Source organism: Phocoena sinus, chromosome 1, assembly GCF_008692025.1.
Source record: "Phocoena sinus isolate mPhoSin1 chromosome 1, mPhoSin1.pri, whole genome shotgun sequence".
Classification (NCBI taxonomy): Eukaryota; Metazoa; Chordata; class Mammalia; order Artiodactyla; family Phocoenidae; genus Phocoena; species Phocoena sinus.
Window position 1 is genome coordinate 184670388 of NC_045763.1, and position 22672 is coordinate 184693059.

At 62.7% G+C, this 22672-nt stretch overlaps 1 protein-coding gene across 3 annotated transcripts; it reads right to left on the reverse strand.

The window, feature by feature from the left end:
• Window positions 1-1411: 1411 nt before the first annotated feature.
• On the reverse strand, window positions 1412-14532 carry LAD1 (ladinin 1). 3 transcript variants are annotated; one of them, XM_032614798.1, is made up of 10 exons: window positions 14443-14532; window positions 7412-7549; window positions 5527-6322; window positions 4971-5075; window positions 4185-4228; window positions 3065-3137; window positions 2840-2977; window positions 2483-2569; window positions 2177-2248; window positions 1412-1889 (listed from the first exon to the last, which is right to left on the reverse strand). In XM_032614798.1, the coding sequence occupies exons 3-10, from the start codon at window positions 6301-6303 to the stop codon at window positions 1884-1886; spliced, it is 1302 nt and encodes a 433-aa protein (XP_032470689.1). In that variant the 5' UTR covers window positions 6304-6322; window positions 7412-7549; window positions 14443-14532; the 3' UTR covers window positions 1412-1883. The 3 variants fall into 3 exon arrangements, with proteins under 3 accessions (XP_032470689.1, XP_032470683.1, XP_032470675.1); XM_032614792.1 differs by lacking the exon at window positions 14443-14532 and adding an exon at window positions 14313-14441 and having other exon boundaries at window positions 3065-3134; XM_032614784.1 differs by lacking the exon at window positions 14443-14532 and adding an exon at window positions 14313-14441.
• Window positions 14533-22672: the final 8140 nt, after the last annotated feature.

Here is a 22672-nt window from a genome sequence, read left to right on the forward strand (position 1 = left end):
CCGGAGGGAGTGGGCTGTCACCTCCTCGAGGGGCCTCCCCCCACCTTGTCGCCCAGTCACCCCCAGGCTGCACACTCTGTCCTCACACTGCCGCCAGCTGAAGTCATCCTGGGCGTGCATCCATCCCCCGATAAGGGTGCGTGCAGGGTCCTCGTGTGCGGGATGCACGAGTGCAAGGGGGCAGGAGTCGTGGGGTGCTGTCCCCCACACCCTGCCCGGCAGTCAGCCCTTGACGGGCACCCCAGTGCGCGGGTGCGGGCACCAAGGGCTCCACCCCCGAGGGCAACAGCTACCGGACACCCAGATCCCCAGGACCAAGCGGAGCCCCTCGGCCCGCTCTCGGGTCTCCACGCTGGAGGGAGGGTTTAGAGGACGGTTGTGCTGGACAAATTCCCCTGCTGGGACTTTCTCAAGTTTAGAACGAGAGCGTTCAAAATCCTGCAGGTCGCCTGTCTGAACCCCGAGCTCCTGGCAGGGCCCGCCTGGCAGGGCCCGCGTCTCTGGGCAGTGTTTGCCCCGCCCCCGGCTTCGTCCTGGAACTCGAGTCGGTAGCGGGTGCGGGCATCACAGGCAGGCCCTCCAGGTCCTGCTGACCCCCGGCTCCGGGCAGGCACAGGGCCGGCCACAGGAAGCCCACCTGTGGGAGGCGGGCCAGCCTGGGGTCACGGACAGGGCCCCGAGGGCCTCCTGTGCCCTGGACCCCAGGATGCAAGGCAGGAGCCTCACTCAGAATCACAGAGGCTGGACAAGGCTGGCGTGTCCGCCCCACAGGCTGGGGGGCCTGGTGACCCTTCCAGCTGTGCTCTGAGGAGCCCTGGGGTTTCCCAGGTGGGCCTGGGCCGGGGGTAGAGGGGGCGTGGGCTCTGCACCTGTGTTCCCGCAGCTGGCTCCGGGGCACTTGGGAACAGAGTTCTAATTTAGTTCTAACGATTAAAAGAAAATACGTACACGTGTGTGTGTACGTACACACACACACACACACACACACACACGTACGCTTGTGTGCACACATACCCGCACACGTCTACCTTTGTCACTACAGCACAAAGGGCTTTGACAGGCCCCAGGCTTTCTGAGTTGGCTTTGGCCTAGATTCTCAGCTGGCCCAGTGTCCGCCGAGTCCACAGGAGCCATGACGTTAGAGGAACAGAGGACCGGATTTGGGGATCGTGTGTGTTGGGATGTGACTGCAGGCCTGGCACTGTTTGTGGCAATTCTGCCCCCCTTCAAGTCACCGTGCTAGACAACTGGGTAGCAACCCCCTTAAACATGAGGACAAGTGATGAGGGCAACGCCTCCCCCCTGCACGCCCGCAGCCAAACAGCCCTCCCCGCACACTGCGGGAGGTCCCCGTTAACAGCAAAGCCTCCGGGAAGGAAGCGTTTTTAAAGTATTATCAGTCACTTACACCTGAGACTGAATGAGTTTATCACCTCTTTCCTGAGAACAGCGGGAGGGGAGCACACGATGGCTTGGCCAGAGCAGCAGGTGGGGGTGTGAGGGAGAACAAAGCAGGGGACGGGGCCCGGGAAGACAGTGCGATGCTTCCAGCCTGGCCGGCCTCTGAGAGGTACACGGAGACACCTGCGGGGCTCAGACCAGGCAGGGACCCGGGGCTTCTTGCAGGACGGTGCCCCTGTCCCTGGAAAGGGCCAGCAGGAAAAGCCGTCTCCGGACAGGACGCCGAGGCCTGAGGTGCGGACAAGAGTCGTGCTGTGCCTAGGCCGGCGCTGGGGCCCAGGATCTGCTGTGCCCACAGCAGGACAAGAGGCCAGGCACACCTGCCCCAGAGGCTGGGCAGAGAAGGAGCTGGCTGAGCGCCCCCGACGTTCCTGGTCCCAGGTCCAAGGCAGAAAGGGAGCGGGGTGATGAGACAAGGCTTCTCACACCTACGGGGCAAAGGGCTATTAGCACAAGACGGGTTCCTAGGGCTGGACAGGGAGCACCCCTTTCCCCAAGCCCCGCGCCCACACTGGGCCAGAGGCCCCAGATCTGCTGGCTGAGGGGGGTAGGGGCTCGCACAGCTGTGGGGAAGCGAAGCCAGACGAGGGTGCAGCCAGCCCTCCGCAGGTTGCGACAACCCAGCCTGAGAACGGGGCTGTGCAAACACAGGCCAGTCGGTGTGCGTGGCGCTGGGCGTGTGGCGTCTCCGCGGGGCGGCCACCCCTGCCCTCACCTTGGCATCCAGGGAGTCCACTTTCTTCCTCCACTGGATCCTCCTGGCAGCTGCCGACTCCTTCTGCACCTCCTGGTTGCAGGCATCAGGGCGGAGACCAGAGGCTCAGGCTTACGGCACAGGGGTCCCCAGACCCCTCCCCCTCCTGAGGGAGGACCCCAGACCCTCCTCCTCTCTGCCTTCCGGCCCGCAGGCTTATCCAACGCCGTCCCCACGCCCAGAATACGTCCACTACTTCTGGGGCTGCCCCTCCTCTGGCAGGTCATTCTGCCACGAAAGGGCCCGTGGTGAGGCCTCAGGAGGTACCTGCGGGTCCCCATCTCCTGACTCCTGCGTCTTGCTGATCCACAGGTTGAGCCTCGATGTCACAACCCCCGAGAGCCGCAAATTCTCCTGAAAAGAGAGCTTCCGTGTCGGGGTCGGGTGGGCATCTCCGGAGGCCTGTACCTTGCCCACACCCATCCAGCCCAGGGCGCCGGGCCCGCCGCCCCGCACTGGGGCTGTGCGCACAGCCAGGGGGACGGGGGCTCACGAGTGGCGGGGAACTCAAGTCAGCGGCAGGTTCTCCCAAACTGACGCACGAAGACGCAGAGCTGTCTGGCGCTGCCCAGGCCAGGGGCCGGGATTTGCAGACACCCAGCCTCATCGGCCTGAGCCACTCACCTTCCGGCCGGAGGCTGCTCCTTCCCGGCCCTGGCCCACCAGCTCCTTCTCAAAGAGGTGGCGCTTGCTGGCGACGTCCACGGGAGCCACCAAGAACTCAGCGCGGGAGGGGCCCGGAGACCTGACTGACTCTGATCTCTGAGAGCAGAGAGCACAAGCCGTTGAGCCTTGAGGGTGGGCGCCGACCACGCCCACCACGCAGGGCAGGCGCCCGGCCCCACCCACCTGTACGGCTGTGTGGTATCTCTCCAGCTTCTGGCCCAGTGTGAAGGAGCTGGCTGGGATCCTCACGCTGCAGCTGTGGGACGGAAAGGTAGGACAAGACAAGCCAGGTGAGACCCCCCACCCCAAGGGAGACCGGGCCTGCGCCCACACCCCCAGTGCTTCGGCAAAGAGAAAGTGGCCTCAGTCACCGAGTGAGACCATAATGACTTGGCCAAGGTGACGATCTACAGACTCCGGGGACTCCCCTGTCCCCCCTAGAAACAGTCCATTCATCCGGACACCAGCCACCAGGTTGCCCCACCCCCGACCAACCCCAACCTGTCCTCAGGCCACCGGACGAGCATACAAGACTCATGACCTGGCGGTGCCTGCCCTCTTGACACCACGCCGAGGAGCCGGCCAACCGGACACCGTGTGGGTCATACTCCATGCCTCTCCTCGTGCTGTCCCCTCGATTCAAAGCTTCCTTCCGCTGGGAAATCTCCCTCTAGTTCAAGTCCTTTCAGATGCCAATCGCTCTGGGACAGAGTCCCCAGCTCTCGAGGGCCGAGCTCCCGCAGCCATGAGGGGCTCCAGCCGTCAGTTCCCATGCCCATCCCCGCACCTCCGTGCTGCGGGGCTCTTGCACATTTCATGTCTGATGTGAGCTGCTCGAGGGCAGCAGCAGGTCTCATCCACCTTGCGCCCCAGCACCCATCCCCACCCCGAGTCCTCGCCCAGCACTGCTGCCCTAGAGATAGTCTGGGGGCAGACGGATGCAATGCATGTGCACAGCTACTCTTCAGACCCCATTTGTTGTTGTTGTTGTTGTTTAGAAAAACACACAGTCCTCCAGCTGCTTGCATGGACGCTGTGGGCGGAGGCAGGGGGAGGGGGGAGGTGGAAGCGCTCGTCAAGCTTGCAGAGTCCCTGGCGCCCGCGCCCCTGCTGAAGCGGCTTCATCCCTTCCTGCACTGGTCAGTCTCCCTCCGCACCCCTGTGCCTCAGGACAGCCCCGCCCAAGCCCCGCCTCCTCCAAGCAGCTCCCCCCATCCCTTCCCTTGCGCCACATCTCGGGCCTCAGTCCCTCCTGCTAACCCTGCGGCACAAGCGGAGAGGACAGAGCCTCCGGGCCCCTGACCTGCGGGTTAAGGCCGCCTCTGAGTGGTCTCTCCGGGGGCTCATCTGAAACGAGAGGGAAGGTGCCCATGAGTGGGGTCAGCCGCGGCCTCCTCAAGGGAGGGCTCAGCTGTCAGAACACATCCCCCTCCTGGGGCCTCCCACCCACCTCCGTTCAACCCCCAGTCCAACCCCCATTAAAGGGTCTGGGACACGGCCCCACCCACCAGGCCGGGTCAGCGGCCCCTCCTTGACGCCCCCAGGTCTTCTTGGGGAGGCTGCGACCACCTGCCTCCTGCCTGCTTCCCCACCGCCCCGAGCCCCGTAGGGCAAGGGCAGGGACAGGCACCAGCCGGCAGCAGGTCTCCTGCCTCTCCCCAGGGCCTGGCACAGCGCACGGTCAAAAAGTGAGTGAGTGACCCAGTAAACAGAGAAACCAGGAGTAAATCCTGGTGTAAAGCGACAGGACCAGCCCCGGTCCACGTGATTTGTACTCCTGGGGCAAGGCAGGGCGGCGGGCACCGGGACAGCCCATGGCTCTCCCCGCAGTCCACCTGCGCCGCCCTCCTGCAGGCTAGCTGTGCCCACCACCTGGGGCTGCTGGGTCTCGTCCACACCCGCCTCCAGACATTAACCGGTGCTTCACTCGATCCAACCCCATCTGCTCTCGGCCACCCTCGGGCACCCAAAAGCCCTGTGCCTGCATACAACGTCCCTGGTGTCTAACCCAGGGCCCTGGGCCGTAACGGGGGCTGCTTTCCTCGGCATGCCCTCCAGCGAATGGGAGACAAAGGGACCCGGGCCGCACCCGAAAGGAGATGGTCCTGGGGCTGGAGCGCTTCAGGGAGCTGCTGTAGGTGGCCTGGGTGGGCGAGGGTGTGTCCTCCTTGTCCTCCTTGCTGGGGATTTTCATCTGGATGGAGAAGAGGGAGTATCACACGGAAGGCCAGGGCACCCCAATCCCGAGCTGCCACGGGGGCACCACTGGCCTGGCCCATCCCAGGAGCTGCAGGGGGAGGCAGGTAGCAAGACAGTCCCGTGCCTCCTGCCCCTCTGCTGTGGGGATGGCGGACCCAGTCCCGGGGCCAGGCCACCAGGCAGGGCTTTCCAGGGGGACTTCTAGAAGGATCTGAGGCTTCCCACGGGTCCATGAGGGCCTGCAGTCTGGGCCCTGGCTGAGGATGTGGTATGGGGTACCAGGTGCTCCCCGCTGCACAGCTGATGCCCCCGCCCCCGGGTCTGCTATCCTGACCGTGGTGGAGCAGGTAGGGAGAGGGAACTGCCGAGGCCGGCCTAGAGGCGGGAGGACAGGACTAGAAGGGAGGGCGGAGGGCGGGGGGCGCGAGGGCAGGGGCACCGCCAACCTGCAGAGTGATGGGTGGGAGGTGGCAAGTCCCAGCCGGACGCTCTGCCCCCTGCCCCCACAGCCCCGCCGAGGATGGGGGCTCCTGCTTGGGGCCGGCCCTCCCCTGCCCCTTGGGGGTGGACGGGCTCTGCGCAGAGGCTGGCAGCTCCTGGGCCCGGGGCTGCCCTGGGGCCGCCGCCCTCGCTGGGGCCAGCCGTGTCTCAGGGGCCGGGGTCTTCTCAAAGACTGCTGCTTTCTCAGACGTCAGTCTCTTTTCTGAGTCCGACGTCTTCCCTGGGGACGGCAGCTTCTCCAAGACACTTTTTTTTTCCAGAACCGTCTTTCCCGAGATGGTTCTTTTCTCCAACACCGCAATCTTCTGGGACACAGACACTGTCTCAGGGCTGGCAGTCTTCCCGGAGGTGGAGACTTCCTTGGAGTCCAGGCTCTTTTCGGGCGCTAATATCTTCTCTGGGGCAGAGGGCTTCTCTGAGCCCCCCTTCCTGCTGCTTCCCGGCTCCCTGCCCACCAAGCTCTCCTCCTCCTGGACCCAGGAGCTCCGCTGCTCCCGGCTCAGTCTCCGGCGAAGCAGCAGCCCCAGCTCCTTCTCGGGCGCTGGGGGCAGCTGCCCGGCCTGCCCAGTGCCCGCGCCATCCTCCTCCTCCAGCTGCTCCCGGACGGGGGCCTGTGCGACCTCCGCCTCCCGCTGCCTCTGCCTCCGCTCCTGCCGTGCCCTGAGGACGGCCCACACGTCCTCACCGCTGGAGTCTAGGGGTGGTCGGGGGGAGACCTCCATTTCCTCCACGCTCGGCAGTCTGAGTCGAAAGATGGGAGATGGGGCGGGAGACAGAGTCAGAGGCCGGCAGAGGTGGGAGAGACCCTGGGGTGCCCTCCGACCCAGTGAAGATGCCTCTGGGGCCACGTGGGAGGGGCGAGGAAGGAAGGCCGAGGCCCCCCGCCGGAACCACCATCGCTTAAATCAGGAACCCTTTTATCTGCTTTACGCATCGGGCTTCTAAGGTATCCTTTGAACAAAGCACATGACGCTTTTCAAAGAAATGCATAAACCCCTGAAAGGTGTGACCATTCCATGCTCAGCCCCAATCAACAAAGACCTCATCTGTGCCAGGCCCCGCCCCTTGCGGCTTAGATCAGGACCAGAGACAGCCAGGGAGCTGGCACAGGTCACACAGCTAATGGGCGGTGGAGCTGGGAGTAGAACCCAGGCCTCTGACGTTCCTCCCGGCCCCTGTCAGCCCCCTCCTCTGGGGGACCCAGGGGAACAAGGGCAACATGAGAGGCCCTCAGCCTCCAGCAAAGGAGCCTCTTCCGTCCCCACCACCTGCTCGCGTGCGACTTGGAGCAGGTTAGCAGGTGAGTTCACCGTCTGAGCCTGTTTCCCAGACTGCAGACTGGGCTTGTTCGGAGGCGAGAGGAGACTCATGGCAGGTGCGGGCGCCGTCCTGACAGACAGGAGCATCTGGTGAACAAGGCCCTTCTCCGCCTTCCCCTCTCGACCCTCAGATCTGGTGGCCAGACCGGCCCCCGCGCTCCTGCGGTCAGAGGCGGACCACGGAGGGTCCGGGTTAGAGGGAGGCAGCCGGCTTGAATGCAGAGAGTTGGCCCCGGGGCCCGACAGATGTGGACGACACCCGCGGCCCCCGCTCTCCAGGTGGACAACCCGTGTGCTCTCTGACCAGCCTCTCCACCTGTGAGACGGGTTAGGACCCTCCCTCTCGGGAGCCTGGAAGGACTGAGCTACGCTCACAAAACGTCCAGCAAAGGCTGCGCGTCTCATGAGCACTGGTCTCACTGGCTGTCCTGGTGAGGGTAGGACCCACGGAAGCCCAGCCTGGTTCCCGCCCGTCATCCGGGACCAGGACACCGCCTCCCCGCCCCCGCACCTCTCTGGGGCCGCCGCGTCTCCGTCCTGGGCCGGCTGGGCCACCTCGTCGTCCACGGTGGAGCTCAGGCTCCGGTGTCGCCGCCGCCGTTCCCTCTCCTGTTCCTCTTCGTCCTCCAGGGTCCACTGCCTGGCCAGGCTATGGGGGGACAGGGGTCAGTGCAGCCCACATGGCCCGCCACCCCAGCCTGCGCAGCGACCCCCCCAGGGGGGCGCTGGGCTGGACTCCACCCTGGACCCCCGAAGTGGATGGGGGCCCCTGCTCCGGGGCGCCCAGGGGTGTGGGAGGGCAGGTGCAGCTCTGCCTGAAGGAGGTGGGTGAACCTGACAAGCTGCCCTCTCTCTCTGGTCCGGGGACTTAGATGACATCCCTCAGTGGACAATCGCAGAGAAACGACATCAGCTACACAGCTCCCCGTGGGACCTTCTCGGCTCTCCAGAGGGGGAGACTCCCCACTGAGACCGGTTACAGCCGGGGAGGGCCCGGCATCACTCCCTTCACCTCCCAGGAGCCCCGGCAGCCTCTTTGGCTCCCGAGAACCAGCTCTCGGGTGCCGGGGGCAGGGGCCACACCCTGCTTTTGGTTCCTGTATCACAGGGCCTACCAGCCACCCATCCCCGCCTTCAATCACACAGCCACCCAACCTCCTGTCCCTGCAAACAGCCCTCCCCCATCACCTCCACCGCCCTGCCCACCCGTCACCCTTATCCACCTACCCGCCCCCCCAACCCATCCCCACCCTCCATCCCAACCAAAGAGCAAATATCCCCAAGGAACTGTGCTGGGCCAGCGCCCCGTCGGAAACTGCGGCTTCACAGACCAGGGCAGGACCCCTGCCTCGGAGACACCTGCCAAATACTGAGAAAGACAAGTGTGTCCACCAGTAGCCCCCCAGCTCTGCGCAGGGAGGGAAGGGTTACTGGGGCCGCAGCGTCAGCAGAGGCCCCAGCAGAGCCTGAACGTGGGCTGGATCTCAGGAAGGGGGACAGGCCAGGGCCGGGAGAAACTCGAGGCCCAGGCAGAAGGGAGGGACGAGCAAGCCTGGTGGTCAGAGGTGGGGGCTGGCAGGGCAGGGAGGCCGTGCTTCACCCAGAGCCGCAGGAGAAGCTTAGGCCATGAGGGCTGGGAGTGGCCCCCCAGTGCTGTCTGGGGCACCGGTCAGGAGGGCCTCTGCTTGGCCCTCCTGCCCGCGGGCAGGTCCCTTCCTTGCCTCCGTTTTCCTCCCCAAGGGGAGCACCCACACGACGGTCCTGATCTTTTATTCCAAGTCCAGCATCACATCTGCTGATCTGATCGTCACTAAACTCACACGTTTTGAGCACTGTCTACAGGCAGGCAGGTTCCGGGGACTGGGAAGGAGCCCGACGGGGTTCTGCCCTTTGGGGCGCGTGCCAGGTGGGGGAGTCAGACAGGGAGCAAGGAGCCCACCCGTGAACAAAACGTCAGGAAGAGACGGAGGACGAGAGAAGGCACCTGGAGGGGAGAGGGCCCCAAGGACCAGAGGGGCTGGGTCTGGTGGCAGCGTTCCAGGGTGAGGGGGTAGCACAGCACAGGCCTCGGCCGGATGGCTGTGCTCAGGGGCCGGGTGAGAGCGTGGGTTTATTCCAGGGTGTGGGAAGACACTGGACAGTTTCACAGCGAGGGGGACATGGTAAGACTTATTATGGTCACTATTTTAAACCTCTCCAGCTGCTGTATGGTGACAGGACTGCGGAAGGCAGAGGAGAGGGACTGGGCCGGGCGTGGGGGTGGGGGGCCCTCGCCAGGGCGCGAGCTACGGTGATGTTACCTGGGGTGGTGACAGTGAGATGGGAAAAGTGATGGATTCGGGACACATTTTGAAGACAGAGCCGACTGGGTTTGCTGATGGGCTGGATGGGGATGAGGGGCGAGGAAATGAGAAAAATCAAGGAAAACTAGATTTTCTGGCCTGAGCAGTTCCTGGTGCCTGCTCTTAGAAGGCTGGGGACCATCAGGGAGGAAGGGGTTTGGCGAGATGTCCGCGGGAGGAAACCCGGGAGGAGCTGAGCTGGAGAGGAGCCAGCCCTGTCCACACCGCTGGAAGGGCAAGACCACCAGGAGGCAGTGTTTAGCACAGAGGCTTCCGGACCCTTAGAAAGAGCCCGACTGGACAAGTAAGGGGAGAAGGGGACCCGAGAAAGAGGAGCTGGTGACGGCCGGCAACTCTGCTGAGAAGGTTGAACGAGAAGAAAAGCCACCAAGATGAGACGGTACCTGGAGGAGGACGTGGACGCCAAGATTGCTGTCTTAATTGAGGTGTCATTTACGTACAATAAACACACAGATCTTAAGTCATGTTTTCTTTTTCAAGATGGGCAAATGAGGCAGAGCGGAGAGGGTATGAAAGGTTTGAAAAGAAAGTGTGAAGAAGTTGCCCTGCAGGGAGAGAAAAGACCACAGGACGGGGCGCATCCACCACGGCACCCGGAACGCACAGGCGCCACCAAATGTGGAACCGAGTGCAAGTGTCAACCTCAGAGGGCAGGGCGTTCCTCCTCCCTGGTTGGCGGGGGGGTGGTGGGGGGGGGTCCACCAGATCTCTGCCTGATAAGCAAGAGCGCAAAGGGGGGAGCAAATCCTAGGCACCCCCGAACGGCAATCTGCCCAATCGCCCCAGGCAACTTCCAGAAGCGCCAAGTCTGGTGTCAGGGTAGCTCTTGGTGAAAACCTCAGTTCCTCCTGCTCCTCAGGTCTGTACTCCACCTGCGTGGGGATGGGGCAGGGCTCCAATCTAGGACCCACGGCCTTGACCGCGGGGTTTAAACCGGATTCCCCAAGGCCTCCGTGATCATTCATTCACTCACTCACTCCACAGGAACCCATGGTTCCTTCCGGCCAGGCCCCAATGCCCCACCCCTTCCTCGCTGCCCGGGTCCAGATGAGAAAGGTCCACTTCAGCTGGCTTTCCTCTGGACCCACCGAACTGAGTGCACAGTTTGGGGTCAGCTGTGCCCTGCAAAGCTGAGGGACCCCACCGCCCCGAGGGAGACCGGCCCCCCGAGCGGGGGCGCCTCCCCCGACAGGCGCATCTGGGCTGGAGCTCCCAGGATTCCTTGGGCCTGAGCACAGGCCGCTCAGCCCTCGGGGGAGCCACCTGTTTGTTTGTGGGACCTGGAACAAGTCGGTGTGTGATCTGTCAGAGCCTGGTCTCGGGAAGCGACTCACCCCAGGCGGGTCCTCGCCCTGAGGGTCTCGGGGCCCATCCTCCAGTGACCCCCAGCTTTGCCCCAAGACCCCGCCGCTCACCCAGGTGACGTGGTCGCACCTCACCCCCACCCCAGGAGAAACGTTATCTCCACCAAGCAAAGAGCTCCTCCTCTAAAGAGGAGAAAACGGGGAGGAGAGGGCAGGAGGGGTGAAGGCCAGGCTTCTGGGCGGCTCCACAGGAGCCCCAGGAATAAACAAAGAGCAACTAAGGGCTTCATTCAGGAGCAAACAAGTATTTGTTGACTACAGTGACCAACCAATCAATAAATAAAGGCAGAAGCGCGGGCTGCGGCTCCCAGATACCTCTGATAAGAGGCCCCCGGCAACCCTGAGGGACGGGCGGGTCACCCCCATTCTGCAGGTGAGGACCCTGAGGCTCATGGGGGTCAATAACGTCCCCAGGACAGGCCAGCCAGTAAAAGAAGGAACGAAGCTTCCAACATAGGCTAGCCTCTTCAGCACAAGGTTAAAGGCCGGGAAGGATGCCCTGCCACCTTCTCAGGAGCCCAGCAGCTGAAGAGGCAGGGGGAGCAAGGGGTGTCCGGGAGGGCCTCGGAAGGTGTGGGACCCTCCAGCCCAGCGCAGGCCTGAGCTCGTGGCGCAGCCTGGGGAAGCAGGGTTGAGGAAACCCAGCCGCCAACACGTCGCCCCCTCGGGCGCCAGGGCCAGGCCAGGGTGGACCGTGTAGGTCCCGCACCCCAGGGAGTCCCAGCCACTGTCACCAGCTGATGCCGCAGCCCTGGGCGGCCGTCCCGCCACCAGCTCCCTCTCAACAGCCCTTTCCTCCACCTCCTGGCCCTCCTCTGGGGACACACATCCCTCTCTTTGCCTCCAGGTAGGACTGCTAGCCGCCCTACTCCGGACCTCACCGGCTCCATTCTCAGGGCAAGGGACCTCCTTCTCCCTTAACTAGTTCCGGAAGACCTTCTGCCCTGCTGCTCAGGCCAGAGCTGGCTCTGCTCTCTCCCAAGGGCCACTCTTCCTGAGCTCTATCCTCGCAGTCTGCAGCAGCTGAGTGCAGGGGTGTAAGTGCTGGCAGCTCTACCAGGAGAACCATTCTCTCCCCAATTGAATCGCCTTTTATACGACAGCCCATTATACGACAGACCGAGGCTCAGCTGCCCTGGTTAAAGCAGGGGAAGGGTGTGAAGGCTGCCCCAGAGCATTCTGTGGAAGCCTGGGGCTCAAAGAGCAAGGATTTGCAGAACTTGGAAGGAGAAAAGGGAGCTCAGGCCTGGCACCGGCCTGAGAGACGCAGCTCTGATTAGCCGCGTGACCTTGGGCCAGTCTACAGACCCTGAGGGGGGACAGGCCTTCCACGCGACGAGGGGCCACGCTGGGTGGTCCATGAGGTCCCTTCTAGCCCTGCTGGTCTAGGGAGAGGTGTCAGGGAGAACTGAGCAGCTCGGGAGGTGGCAGGGCTGCTCAAGACCCAGGCAGGGAGATGATTAATTTCCCCCCGCCCTCGCTGCTCCAGACCCACCCCTGGGCCCCCGCCGACGAGCCCGCCCAGCCTCACCCTCACCAGGCCAGCCCAGGGAGGAGAGGGCAAGGCTGCTGACCAGGGCACCCAGCCAGGCAGCTCACCACTGCCCCGCCCCGGGGCTAGAGCGTCTGAATTTCTACTCGCCAAGGACGGGCGGCAGGCTGGCCCTCAGCTGCCCACCTTGGCCCCGTCTGGGGCCACGCTCCTCGCGCCCTCCTCAGCGCCCCCCCAAACCCGACCCCGGGACGGCCCGGGAGGCTCCGTTGACAGTGACTCATGGCCCTTCCCTCCTGCCAGCTGAGGCTTGTTCGCCAGGGAGCAGTAGGGCGGGAGGGTCCTCGGCTCCAGCTGCCTCAGGGGCGAGCGTCGGCGGCCACAGCTGTGTCTGCCCACAGGGCTGGGGAGGGCCGGGGGGCGGGGCCGGGGCTGGTCCCCGGGGCTCCCGGCTGCCTGGCAATCGCCTCCCCCGCCCCCCGGCCCCCCCTGCAGCCACGGGAGACCGGGGCCATCTGAGCAGGGGACCAGCTAAGACCAGACCCTGCTCGCACTTTAAAAGTTCCAGCGCCCCACTGCCACCTGGCGCACACCCTGACACACATCCGGGCATGTCTCAGACACAAAGTCACACACATCCCAGCAGACCGGGGGCTCCTGACTCAGCCATGTCTGCTTTGTGTTTGGTTTTTTTGTTGTTGTTGTTTTTTTGCGGTACTAGGGCCTCTCACCGCTGTGGCCTCTCCCGTTGCGGAGCACCAGCTCCAGACGCGCAGGCTCAGCGGCCATGGCTCACGGGCCCAGCCGCCCCGCGGCATGTGGGACCTTCCCGGACCGGGGCACGAACCCGCGTCCCCTGCATCGGCAGGCGGACTCTCAACCACTGCGCCACCAGGGAAGCCCTGCTTTGTGTTTTTAGCCCAACGCCCTGCGCTGTGGTCTTCAATGGACATCCAAATGGGCTCGGACTCCCAAGGCCCAAACTCGGCAACGTCAGAACATACCATCCACCCAGACGTGTCCACACTACACACCCCAACAGACAGGCCCCGCCTGGAAGCAGAGACGCTCCCACGTCAACGCCGGCACCGCACCGTGACCCACAGCAGAGTCCGAGACCTTGACCCCCAGCTCCACCCGCAGTACAGACCCTCCCTGGGTGTGTCCAGCCTCTGAGGCGGCCGGGCCCCTGTCTAGGGCACCGAGCTCCTCCTTTCTTGGGGCGTATCCTTCCCCTCTCTAGACCCCGCGGGCCCCTCTGCAGCGTGGTGACCGGGCAACTGTGCTTCAGAGCAGTGAGGTCTGAGGGTCTGGGAGGCCCCCGGCCCTGGAGAAGCTCTGGAGCCCTTGGGAAGGGGGTGGGGAGAGCCAGAGGCCTCGCTGGGGAAGGCCTGGGATGCTGCTCCGTGCCTATAAGGGCAGCCTGGGCCTCCACCCACACGCCCACCTGAGAGGGGTCGGCTTCTACCCACTAGAACCTTCCGGGCTCCCATCTACTACGTGGGCCTCAGTCTCCTGAGGGGGCAGTGTGTGTGGGGGGGGGGGGGTCGCAGGTGAAGATGCTCATGGAAGCACCTCTGGGGGGAGGTGCAGGGTGGCCCCAAGGGGTTCAGGGGTCACCAACCACATGAGGGGGGCTGCCTTCCGGACACGCCCCCAGGCTTCTCTGACCCTGACAGATGTCCCGCAGGCAGGGATACGACACCCAGTGCCCAGGCTCTGGGGAGGATAAGCTCACAAATAAAGAATGAAGCCCAGAGTGGGACAGAAGCTGTGGTGAGGTCACCCAGCCCAGACCCCACCCCGAATCGGAACGCGAGCCTCATCAGTGGGAGGGCATCTGTCCCCCGTACCCAGCCCCCGGTGCTGTTCACCAACGCTTCCCGGTGGTGCTGCCCCGCTCCTGGCACGGCGCCCCCTGCTCCTCCCCGGGCGGGGCCCCTCAAACTCTCTACAGAGAAACGCGGGCCGTCAGGGGGGCTTCTCGGGAAATGAGGCTGGGCCATAACTCCAGAACGCTTCCCCAGTGCCCCGAACCGGCCTCTAGGGGCCGGCAGCCCACCCCAGGCACCCTGCTTGTGCCTCAGCTCCCAAGGGGCGGAAGGAGGCGGTGGGGCAGGCGGAACACCTGCGAGCTGCCAGGTGTGGCCCCGACTCTGTGGCCCCCAGGGGCGGCCAGGCCCCCGGGCTCACCTGGACAGCGTGGCCCAGTTCTTCCTGCTGACTGACATGCCGCCGGAGCCCGGGCGCCCGCCGCGTGCGTCGTGTCCGCTCGGCGCCTCCCCGCGCGCAACCCGCCCGCCGCCGGCGCAGGTAGGCTCACCTGGCCTCTTATCCCCCCCGGCCTGCGTCCCGCGCAGCCGCGCACCGCCTGCTGCCCCGGATTGGCCTGTGGGTAGGCGCGTCGCAGAAGGAGCCGCCCCGGTCCCCGCCCCGGCCACCCGGCCGCGCGCCCAGGACGGGCCGCCGCACCTATGCTCCGACGGAAGGACGGGTGGACGAGAGCCCGGGCCGCGCGGGGCGGTGCGGTGCGGGGCGGGGGTGGGGACTTCCTGCTCGGGACCTGTCCGACCAGCCCGCCCGGCCCCTCCCTCCCGCAAGTGCCGCGGCCCGGGGCCGGGGCCCGGGGACGGACCCGCTCTCCGCCCGCCAACCGGCTCGGCCCCGAGAATCCCAGACGGGAGGCGGGCGGGTAGGTGGGAGCCGGCGCGCGTCTGAGGTCTGGAGAGCCCTCCCGGCCCTGCGCTCCGGCCCGCCGCTCCGAGACCCCGGGAGAGCGCGGGGCGCGCTTCCTCTGCGCCGCGCGCAAAACCGCAGGCACGCCCGGGGCAAAGCCCACCCGTCCCGAAAGGAGAGCCTGGGTTCCATTCTGCACACCCTGGAGTGCCTCCGGCTCTGAAAAAGCCAAGACGTCGGAGGCGTCTCCTCGCAGGCTGGTCTGGACTTTGGGCTGGAGGGGCTGGGTGTGGAACCAGGCGGGGGAAGCTCGGCTTTCCCCGGAAGGGAGCAGTGGACAGGGAACTAGCAGTGGAGTTTTGGAGCAAGTGGGGCACCACCTGGCTCCCTTTAAGTGTGCATCCGGCTGCCTGTGCCACTCGCGCTGCCCGCCCGGGAGCCGGCCTCAGGGAGACCAGGGATGGTCAGTCCCCAAGTCGCACGGAGTCTTATCTTCCCGACGCATCAGAACTGGTGCAGCCCCAGGCACCAGCAGGAGAAGAGGGAGGCGGAACTGACAGCGTCTGCCCTGCTGGGTCTCGCTGACCAGCCTGGCCTCCCTGTGGCACTGATCCAGAGCTGGTGGTCTCTACAATACCCTCCAGCTCTGAGATCTCCCAGTAAAGGGCAAGCCAGCCGCTAAGCAGAAGCTGGCACACACACACACAGCTAGCCTGCTAAGGCATCTCCGTCCCCAAATGCCCCCTCCTCCAGGGAGCCTTCCTTCTTGGCCAAAGGAGGTGAGGAGTGAGGTTCAAGGAATGGGAGCTGGACTGGGAGCCTGGAGATGGGGCTTTGGGCTCTGACATGTATGAAACATGTGACGTGGGGCAAATCTCCTGTTTCCTCATGTGGGTAGAATGATACTTTGCCCAGCTTCCTTCCAGGTTGTGGGGATCACACGAGTCCGTGGTTGCGTGCTGGTGATCCTGGGGTGAGCAGTGGGAGAGCTGACAAGACCCCTGCACAGGCCAAGGCAGGCCCTGGGCCACTGGCTCTTCCAGGGAAAGAGAAAGAGGGGCTGGTGATAACCCAGGTCCCTGGATGCTGGGATTTGGGGCCCAGCACTTCCCGGGGAGCCTGCTGACCCCTGGGGACCTAGAGAATGTCCTTCCCATGGTTTGTCAGTGGTGACATCTCAACAGAGAAGGACAAATGACCCCAGTCATTTGAAGCCTGGCCTTTCCAGGGACACTTCATGAAACCAGCAGAGAGTCAGCGGTGTCTCTAAAAGCCCAAACTCCAGCACCCTGTCTATGGACACAAAAACCCAAAGGCACGGAAGATTGGTGCGTAGACAACTCCAGAAGTAAGGAAAAGTGAATTATGTGCGTGTTAGTGCCCCAAAAGTTCCTTGAGGGCAGGCATTGTATATTCACTAGACCCTTCCTGCGTGCCGGGCACTGTGCTTGGTGCTATGTCAGGGCCGCGGTGACAAAGTGTCACCAACTAGGTGGCTTAAAAACAACAGATATTTATTTTCCCACAGTTCTGAAGGCTAGAAGTCCGTCAGCAGAGCCGTGCTCCCTCCAGAGGCTCTAGGGCAGGACCTTTCTTTGCGTCTGTCGTCCTGCTGCTGCTGGTGGCAACCCTGGGCCTGCCGCCACGTGACTCCACGTCTGCCTTCAGAGTCCCAGGGAACCTTCCCGGTGTCTCTGTGCCCGCGTCCAAAGTTCCCTCTTCTTATCAAGACATCAGTCCTTGCATTACAGCCCCACCCTGATCCAATACAACCACATTTAAATTTGATCACATCTGCAAAGACCCGATTTCCCAGTGAGGTCACATTCACAGCTACGAGGGCTTAGGTTTTTTTTGTTTTTTTTTTTTCCGGTACGCGGGACTCTCACTGTTGTGGCCTCTCCCGTTGCGGAGCACAGGCTCCAGACGTGCAGGCTCAGCGGCCATGGCTCACAGGCCCAGCTGCTCCGCGGCATGTGGGATTTTCCCGGACCAGGGCACGAACCCGTGTCCCCTGCATCGGCAGGCGGACTCTCAACCACTGCGCCACCAGGGAAGCCCTAGATTGACTATTTTTTTTGTGCGGGAACCTAATTCTACCTGTTACAATCAGCAAACAGCGCTGACTTTTAATGACACCAAGATGGTGGGGACTCAGATCCTGACCCCAAGACAGTCCCAGTTTGGCAGTGGAGGCACACACGTGCTGGTGCACATCCACATGTGCTCCTAATCATATGTACACACACGTGTGCACAAGCGTAGGTACACACAGGTACTCCTAAGCGTCCTTACATACAAGCCGTGTTCAAGACAGGCTGTGATGAAAATTGAAACTGTCATCAGGAGAAATTAATTCTAGTGGAGGGACTGGGGATGCCTGCAAGGGGAGGGAGCATCTGGGTTGGGCTTGAACGTTGAGTGGAATTCACTCATCAGAGAAGGGGGCGAGGGACCCGCTACAGGATGGTGGTGAACGGAGATGTGGGGTCTTGAGTGGACGGTGGTTCCGCAAGGAGAGGGCTCGTGTGCCCGTCACGGCACCAGGAAAGGGGTCCTCATGCTGCCCTGAGCTGAGGACTTGGCCATGACCCTGCCCGATAGCTGAAAATGACGAGGCAAATGGCCTCTGAGTGGGAAGACCTCCGAGACTTTGAAAGCAACACTGACCAGGCTTCAGGGGGAGACCACCACCGAGGGGACTACTTTTACGTCCATAAAAAAAGAAGGACTTGGGCTTCCCTGGTGGCGCAGTGGTTGAGAGTCCGCCTGCCGATGCAGGGGACGCGGGTTCGTGTCCCGGTCCGGGAAGATCCCACATGCCGCGGAGCGGCTGGGCCCGTGAGCCGTGGCCGCTGAGCCTGCGCGTCCGGAGCCTGTGCTCCGCAACGGGAGAGGCCACAACAGTGAGAGGCCCGCGTACCGCAAAAAAAAAAAAAAAAAAAAAGGACTTGAGCACAGAGGAGGGGGAGGAGGGGTTGGCCGGAGTTCTGGAAGGCCGAGTGGTCATGGGGCTGGCTGCTGGGTGGAGGGGAGAAGGCCAGGTGACGCCCACTTGCTACCTTGAGGGGCCAGTGAAGGCTAAGGCCGGTGACCTTAGCCCGAGGGGCCTCAGCCTCAGTATTGACCCCTGGGGCCTGAGAGCTCTTGGTGTGGGGCTGTCTGCACCCTGTGAGGTGGTCAGCAGCACCCCTGGCCTCAGCCACTGGAATGTGAGGGCCCCAAGGACAGCCCGGGGAGCTGTCCAGCACATGGCTGGACGTCGGGGCGGGGCCCAGGACAGCCTGGCCTGCATTTTCCACAGCACCCGAGGGCTTGTGCAGGGCGGGCGGGAGAAGGGGACAATCACAAGGGCAGGGGCGGTGCTCAGGGCATCCGTGCCCGTGTTTCAACGCCCCAAGCGTCTTGGGGAGAGCGGGAGTGTTTCATTCACCCCCGTGTCTACACTAGCACTTGGCGTGATAGGTTTACAGAATTGCAGTAACTTGCTTTGGGAAGGAGAACAGGAAACCCCAGACAGCCTGAGATCCCCTCTGTGTCACCTGGGAGGCTGGGTCGGAGCCTCTCAGCGTCTCGGACCCTTCTTCTCCAGGATCTGGGTCACCCTGATGGTAGATGGCTGCAGGAGTGTACTTGGAAACCAGCAAGTGCGGACGGCCCGGCACCTTGACCACGGGCACCAAGCAGGAGCTCAGAACATCCCCGGTAGCACTGGTTATAGTAGCAAAACTCCAGAAACCAGCCAGAGGCCTATTCACAGGAAAAAGGTGAGTAAGTGGTGGTATTTCATCACGTCGTTCTTTCACAGGGGTGAATTTTGCAATCTTCACCTCTAATGAACTTCAAAGCAGAAGCATGCATTTCGAGGCCCATGAGAAGGACAGGGAGCTCTCGTCTGCCGTGCAGTGCAGCAAGGACATGGTGTGTGGGATCTGCATGGAGGTGGCCTATTTCTCATAGGTACGCGGGCCTCTCTCTGCTGTGGCCTCTCCCGTTGCCAGCCCCAGCGAGCGCCACCTCGGGATCCTCTCCAACTGCAACCACACCTACTGTCTCAAGTCTATTCGCAAGTGGAGGAGTGCTAAGCAAATTTTTTTAATTAATTAATTTATTTATTTATGGCTGCGTTGGGTCTTCGTTGCTGAGCGCGGGCTTTCTCTAGTTGCGGCGAGCGGGGTCTACTCTTCGTTGCGGTGCGCGGGCTTCTCATTGCGGTGGCTTCTCTTGTTGCAGAGCACGGGCTCTAGGCGCACGGGCTTCAGTAGTTGTGGCACGTGGGCTCAGTAGTTGTGGCTTGCGGGCTCTAGAGCGCAGGCTCGGCGCTCTGGAGGGGAAGTGTCATGGTTGGAGAGGGGTGTGCAGGGGCTTCAAAAGCATCTGCAATAACCTAGTTCTTTTGTTTTAATCGAAGTACAGTTAATTTACAATATCGTGTTAGTTTCAGGTGTACAGCAAAGTGATTCAGTTATACATATATATTTATATAATTATTTACTTCCTTATTTTCAGATTATTTTCTGTTATAGATAATTACAAGATATTGAATCGCAGTTCCCTAGTTCTTAAAATGAGTGGTTGACACGGAGGTGTTCACCGTATAATTGTGTACATATGTTAATAACTATGAGCCTGTGCTGGCCACTTCCCCTGGGGAGAATCCAGGAAGGCAGGGCTTAGCACCCTGGGAATCCCCTGGTCCAGGAGGGGAGTTTTTGACTCCCCAGCCAGTGAGAGGAGGAAGCCCCCTCTCTCTTCCCCTCCCAAGGAAGACATTGGGCTCTGGAGTCCCCGGCCCCCAACCCCTGTCTATACAGGACATAAGGCCGCTTCTTTTTCCCCAAAGAGGCCAGAGTGGAGACCAGGGGATCCCCGGCCCCAGGCCAGCGGGGCTGGAAGTCACAGCCTGACTGTGACTGGGAGGTAAGACACACACCCTAAAGAATCCAGGGCAGTGGTTCCCTGGCTTTGGGTTTCACCAACTAATAATACTTTTTAAAATATGAATACACAAATCGTGTTGCCACCATTTTGTTGGTTTTTTGTTTGTTTGTTTGCGGTACGCGGGCCTCTCACCGCTGTGGCCTCTCCCGTTGCGGAGCACAGGCTCCAGACGCGCAGGCTCAGCGGCCATGGCTCACGGGCCCAGCCGCTCCGCGGCATGTGGGATCTTCCCGGACCGGGACACGAACCCGCGTCCCCTGCATCGGCAGGCGGACTCTCAACCACTGCGCCACCAGGGAAGCCCCACCACTTTGTTTTTTGAAGAAATTAGAGGACAACAACGACCACTTCCTGTGCTCCCACCCCATAAGTACAGGGTATCTTGATACTAAAATAATAGAATTAAGGCATGCATACTTGAGAAAAGGAGAACCCTTTTCACTGAATGCATGTAGCTTTATGGAAACTTCACTGCAGTAGCCCGGTTTCCTCAGCGGGCAGTGGAGCAGTAGGAAGTTGGGTCACAGAGATCCAATCAGGGGAATTGCATCTGGAAAATTCTAAAACGAGGGCCATGTGGGCATCCATCGCACTCAAGGGCAAGCAAGCCACCACCCTCACGGGCACACACACCAGGCTCACCCCTTCCGACGGACGGCCACGGGTGCATACACGCACGCACACACACACACACACACTCCTTCCCAGGGCTCCCGGGTTGGAAAACCTGCCCTGGCATTTAGGTGTGGCCATACTTCTCTCCTGAGCCCAGAGCCGAGGGTGGGGCTCACCCAGCCCGTGTCAACCGGTGGAGCCAGGTGGGTGCTGACCCGGAGCCAGAGGTGGGCCACCCGCTCAGGCCCCCAGCCCACTGCCTCTGGCCGGGAGACCAGAGCTCTGTCCACCTACAGGGAGTCCAGGGCCCTGTTCTGTCCCCCTGGTAGGGCTGTGACCTTGAGCAATTCAGTCTCCCTCTCTGGGCCTCCAGAAGCCGGCTACAGCCCTATGCACCAGACCCATGGGCAGATGGGGGCTGCGCTGCTCAGCTGTGGCCTCAGGGACCCGCTTAGGAGTGTGTCTCGGGATAGACTGCCCGTCACTCACCTCCAGCGGAGGGCCGGCTGGCCGGCTTTAGGGTTGCTGAGGAGGGAGCCCTGCTGGGGTCAGGAGAGGCGGCTGCCGTCCGCACTGGCCCCAGCGGCCTGTCCCAGGCTTCGGCAGCTTGGTCACCCACCTGGAACAAACCTGGCCGGCCGGGAGCCCTGCGGGGAGCCTGACTTGCTTCGTGGGGGGCCATTGGGGCTAATGTTTAACGGGCTCCCTCCTTGGCAGGATACTCCAGTCCCCGCAGCCCTGAGCCTGGGCCTGCCCTGACATCCTGCTGCGAGGTGGGCCCCAGACAGACAGCGGGCTCGGCCTCCTGCCCCGTGGATATAGAGACCTGGGGGACGGCTGGCCTCCTCAGGCTCTGGGGCAGGCAGGGGTGTAGCGGGTGGCCTTCTGCCCTGGTCGTTCCTTCCAGGAGGCAGGAGCTCCCCCTCCAGCGGCCGGCTAGCTATAGGTCCGTGTCCCTGCTGTTGGAGAAAGTCGGCCCCTTTGCCCATTTGGGTGCATTTGCATCTCATTTGAATGTTTTCTCCTCTCTGGGGACAGGTGAACTCCAAGGTGCGTATGCATTGCCCTTGGTCCCCGGCCACATCCCTTCTGGAAAGTTACAGGTCGGGCTCTGTTGAGGCAAGCCTGATCCCAGAAAAGGGTGACCGCCAAGGCAGGTTGACCCAGGTCCCTGTCCCCAGCCTGCAGCTGTCACAGCCCTTGACTCGTAGTGAGTGACTTCAACCCTCCCAGCCTCTGTCTCCTCACGTGTCAATGAATCTGCGATAACAGGTACCCCTTCGGTTTTGGTGAGAACGTAATGATGTGATTCTGGTAAGGCATGTTATTAGGTCGTGACTAGGAGTCCGGGCTCTAACAGACCAGCTGAGCTCGGTCCTGGCCCCTCGTTCACCAACCGTGTGGCCATGGAAAGGTGTTAACCTCTCTGTGCCTCGCTTTCCCATCTGTGAAACCGGAGTGGTTGTGGTCCCTCTCAGGGGGTGTCGCGAAGCTTAGATGAGCTCATTCAGGTGCAGAGAGCAGTACCTGGAGGGGAGTGAGTGCTGCAGCTGCTGGGCTTCAGTGGGACCCAGCTCCCGGCTCTGCCCTGCTCGTGTCCAGGCTCGGTCCCTGCGTGGTGAGTGGGGACCGGGTGGAATCCTGCTTCTCTCTCTCCAGAGACCACGCCTCCCGCCCAGGCCCTGCTGTGGCCACAACTAAGCCAGCCCCGCCCACTGCCACCCCAAGGAGCCCTGTGACAGAGCCCCCTGGCCGTCACCACTCAGGGCTCCGTTGCACGGGGGGCAGGCTAGGTCTGGCCCTGCCAGGAAGCAGAACGGACTGGACATCCTCCCGGAGGGCTTTGGGTGGGGCAGGGGCCCTTTCCCAGAGGGCCCTCCTCCCACGGGCTCTCTGCGCCAGGCGTTTGCTCTGAGTCAGTCCTGGCTTTGCAAGGCAGGGTGGGGGCCCCAGCGTGCTGGGCCCCAGGTCGATAGTTGGGGGGCGGAACCGAGCACTGCCTTTGCAACTCGGGGCCAGGATCTCCCAGGGCTGAGAGGAAGCAGAGGGGGGAGGCCACGCTATGGACCCAGGCCGGCCGCGGTGACCTGTGCGTCAGGGAAGGGGGCGTGTGTGTGGCTGCCGGGCGTGAGACCCAAGCCAGGCTCTGTGCCTGGCCCAGCCCCGCCGGGCTTTCCAGCTGCATGTGTGTGTGTGTGTGTGTGTGTGTGTGTGTGTGTGTGTGTGTGTGTCTGTGTGTGTGTCTGTGTGTGTCTGCGCCTGAGAGTTTCCGTGTTTCTAGGAGCTGTTTTCTTTGAGCACGTCCACCTTTCCGCCCACTG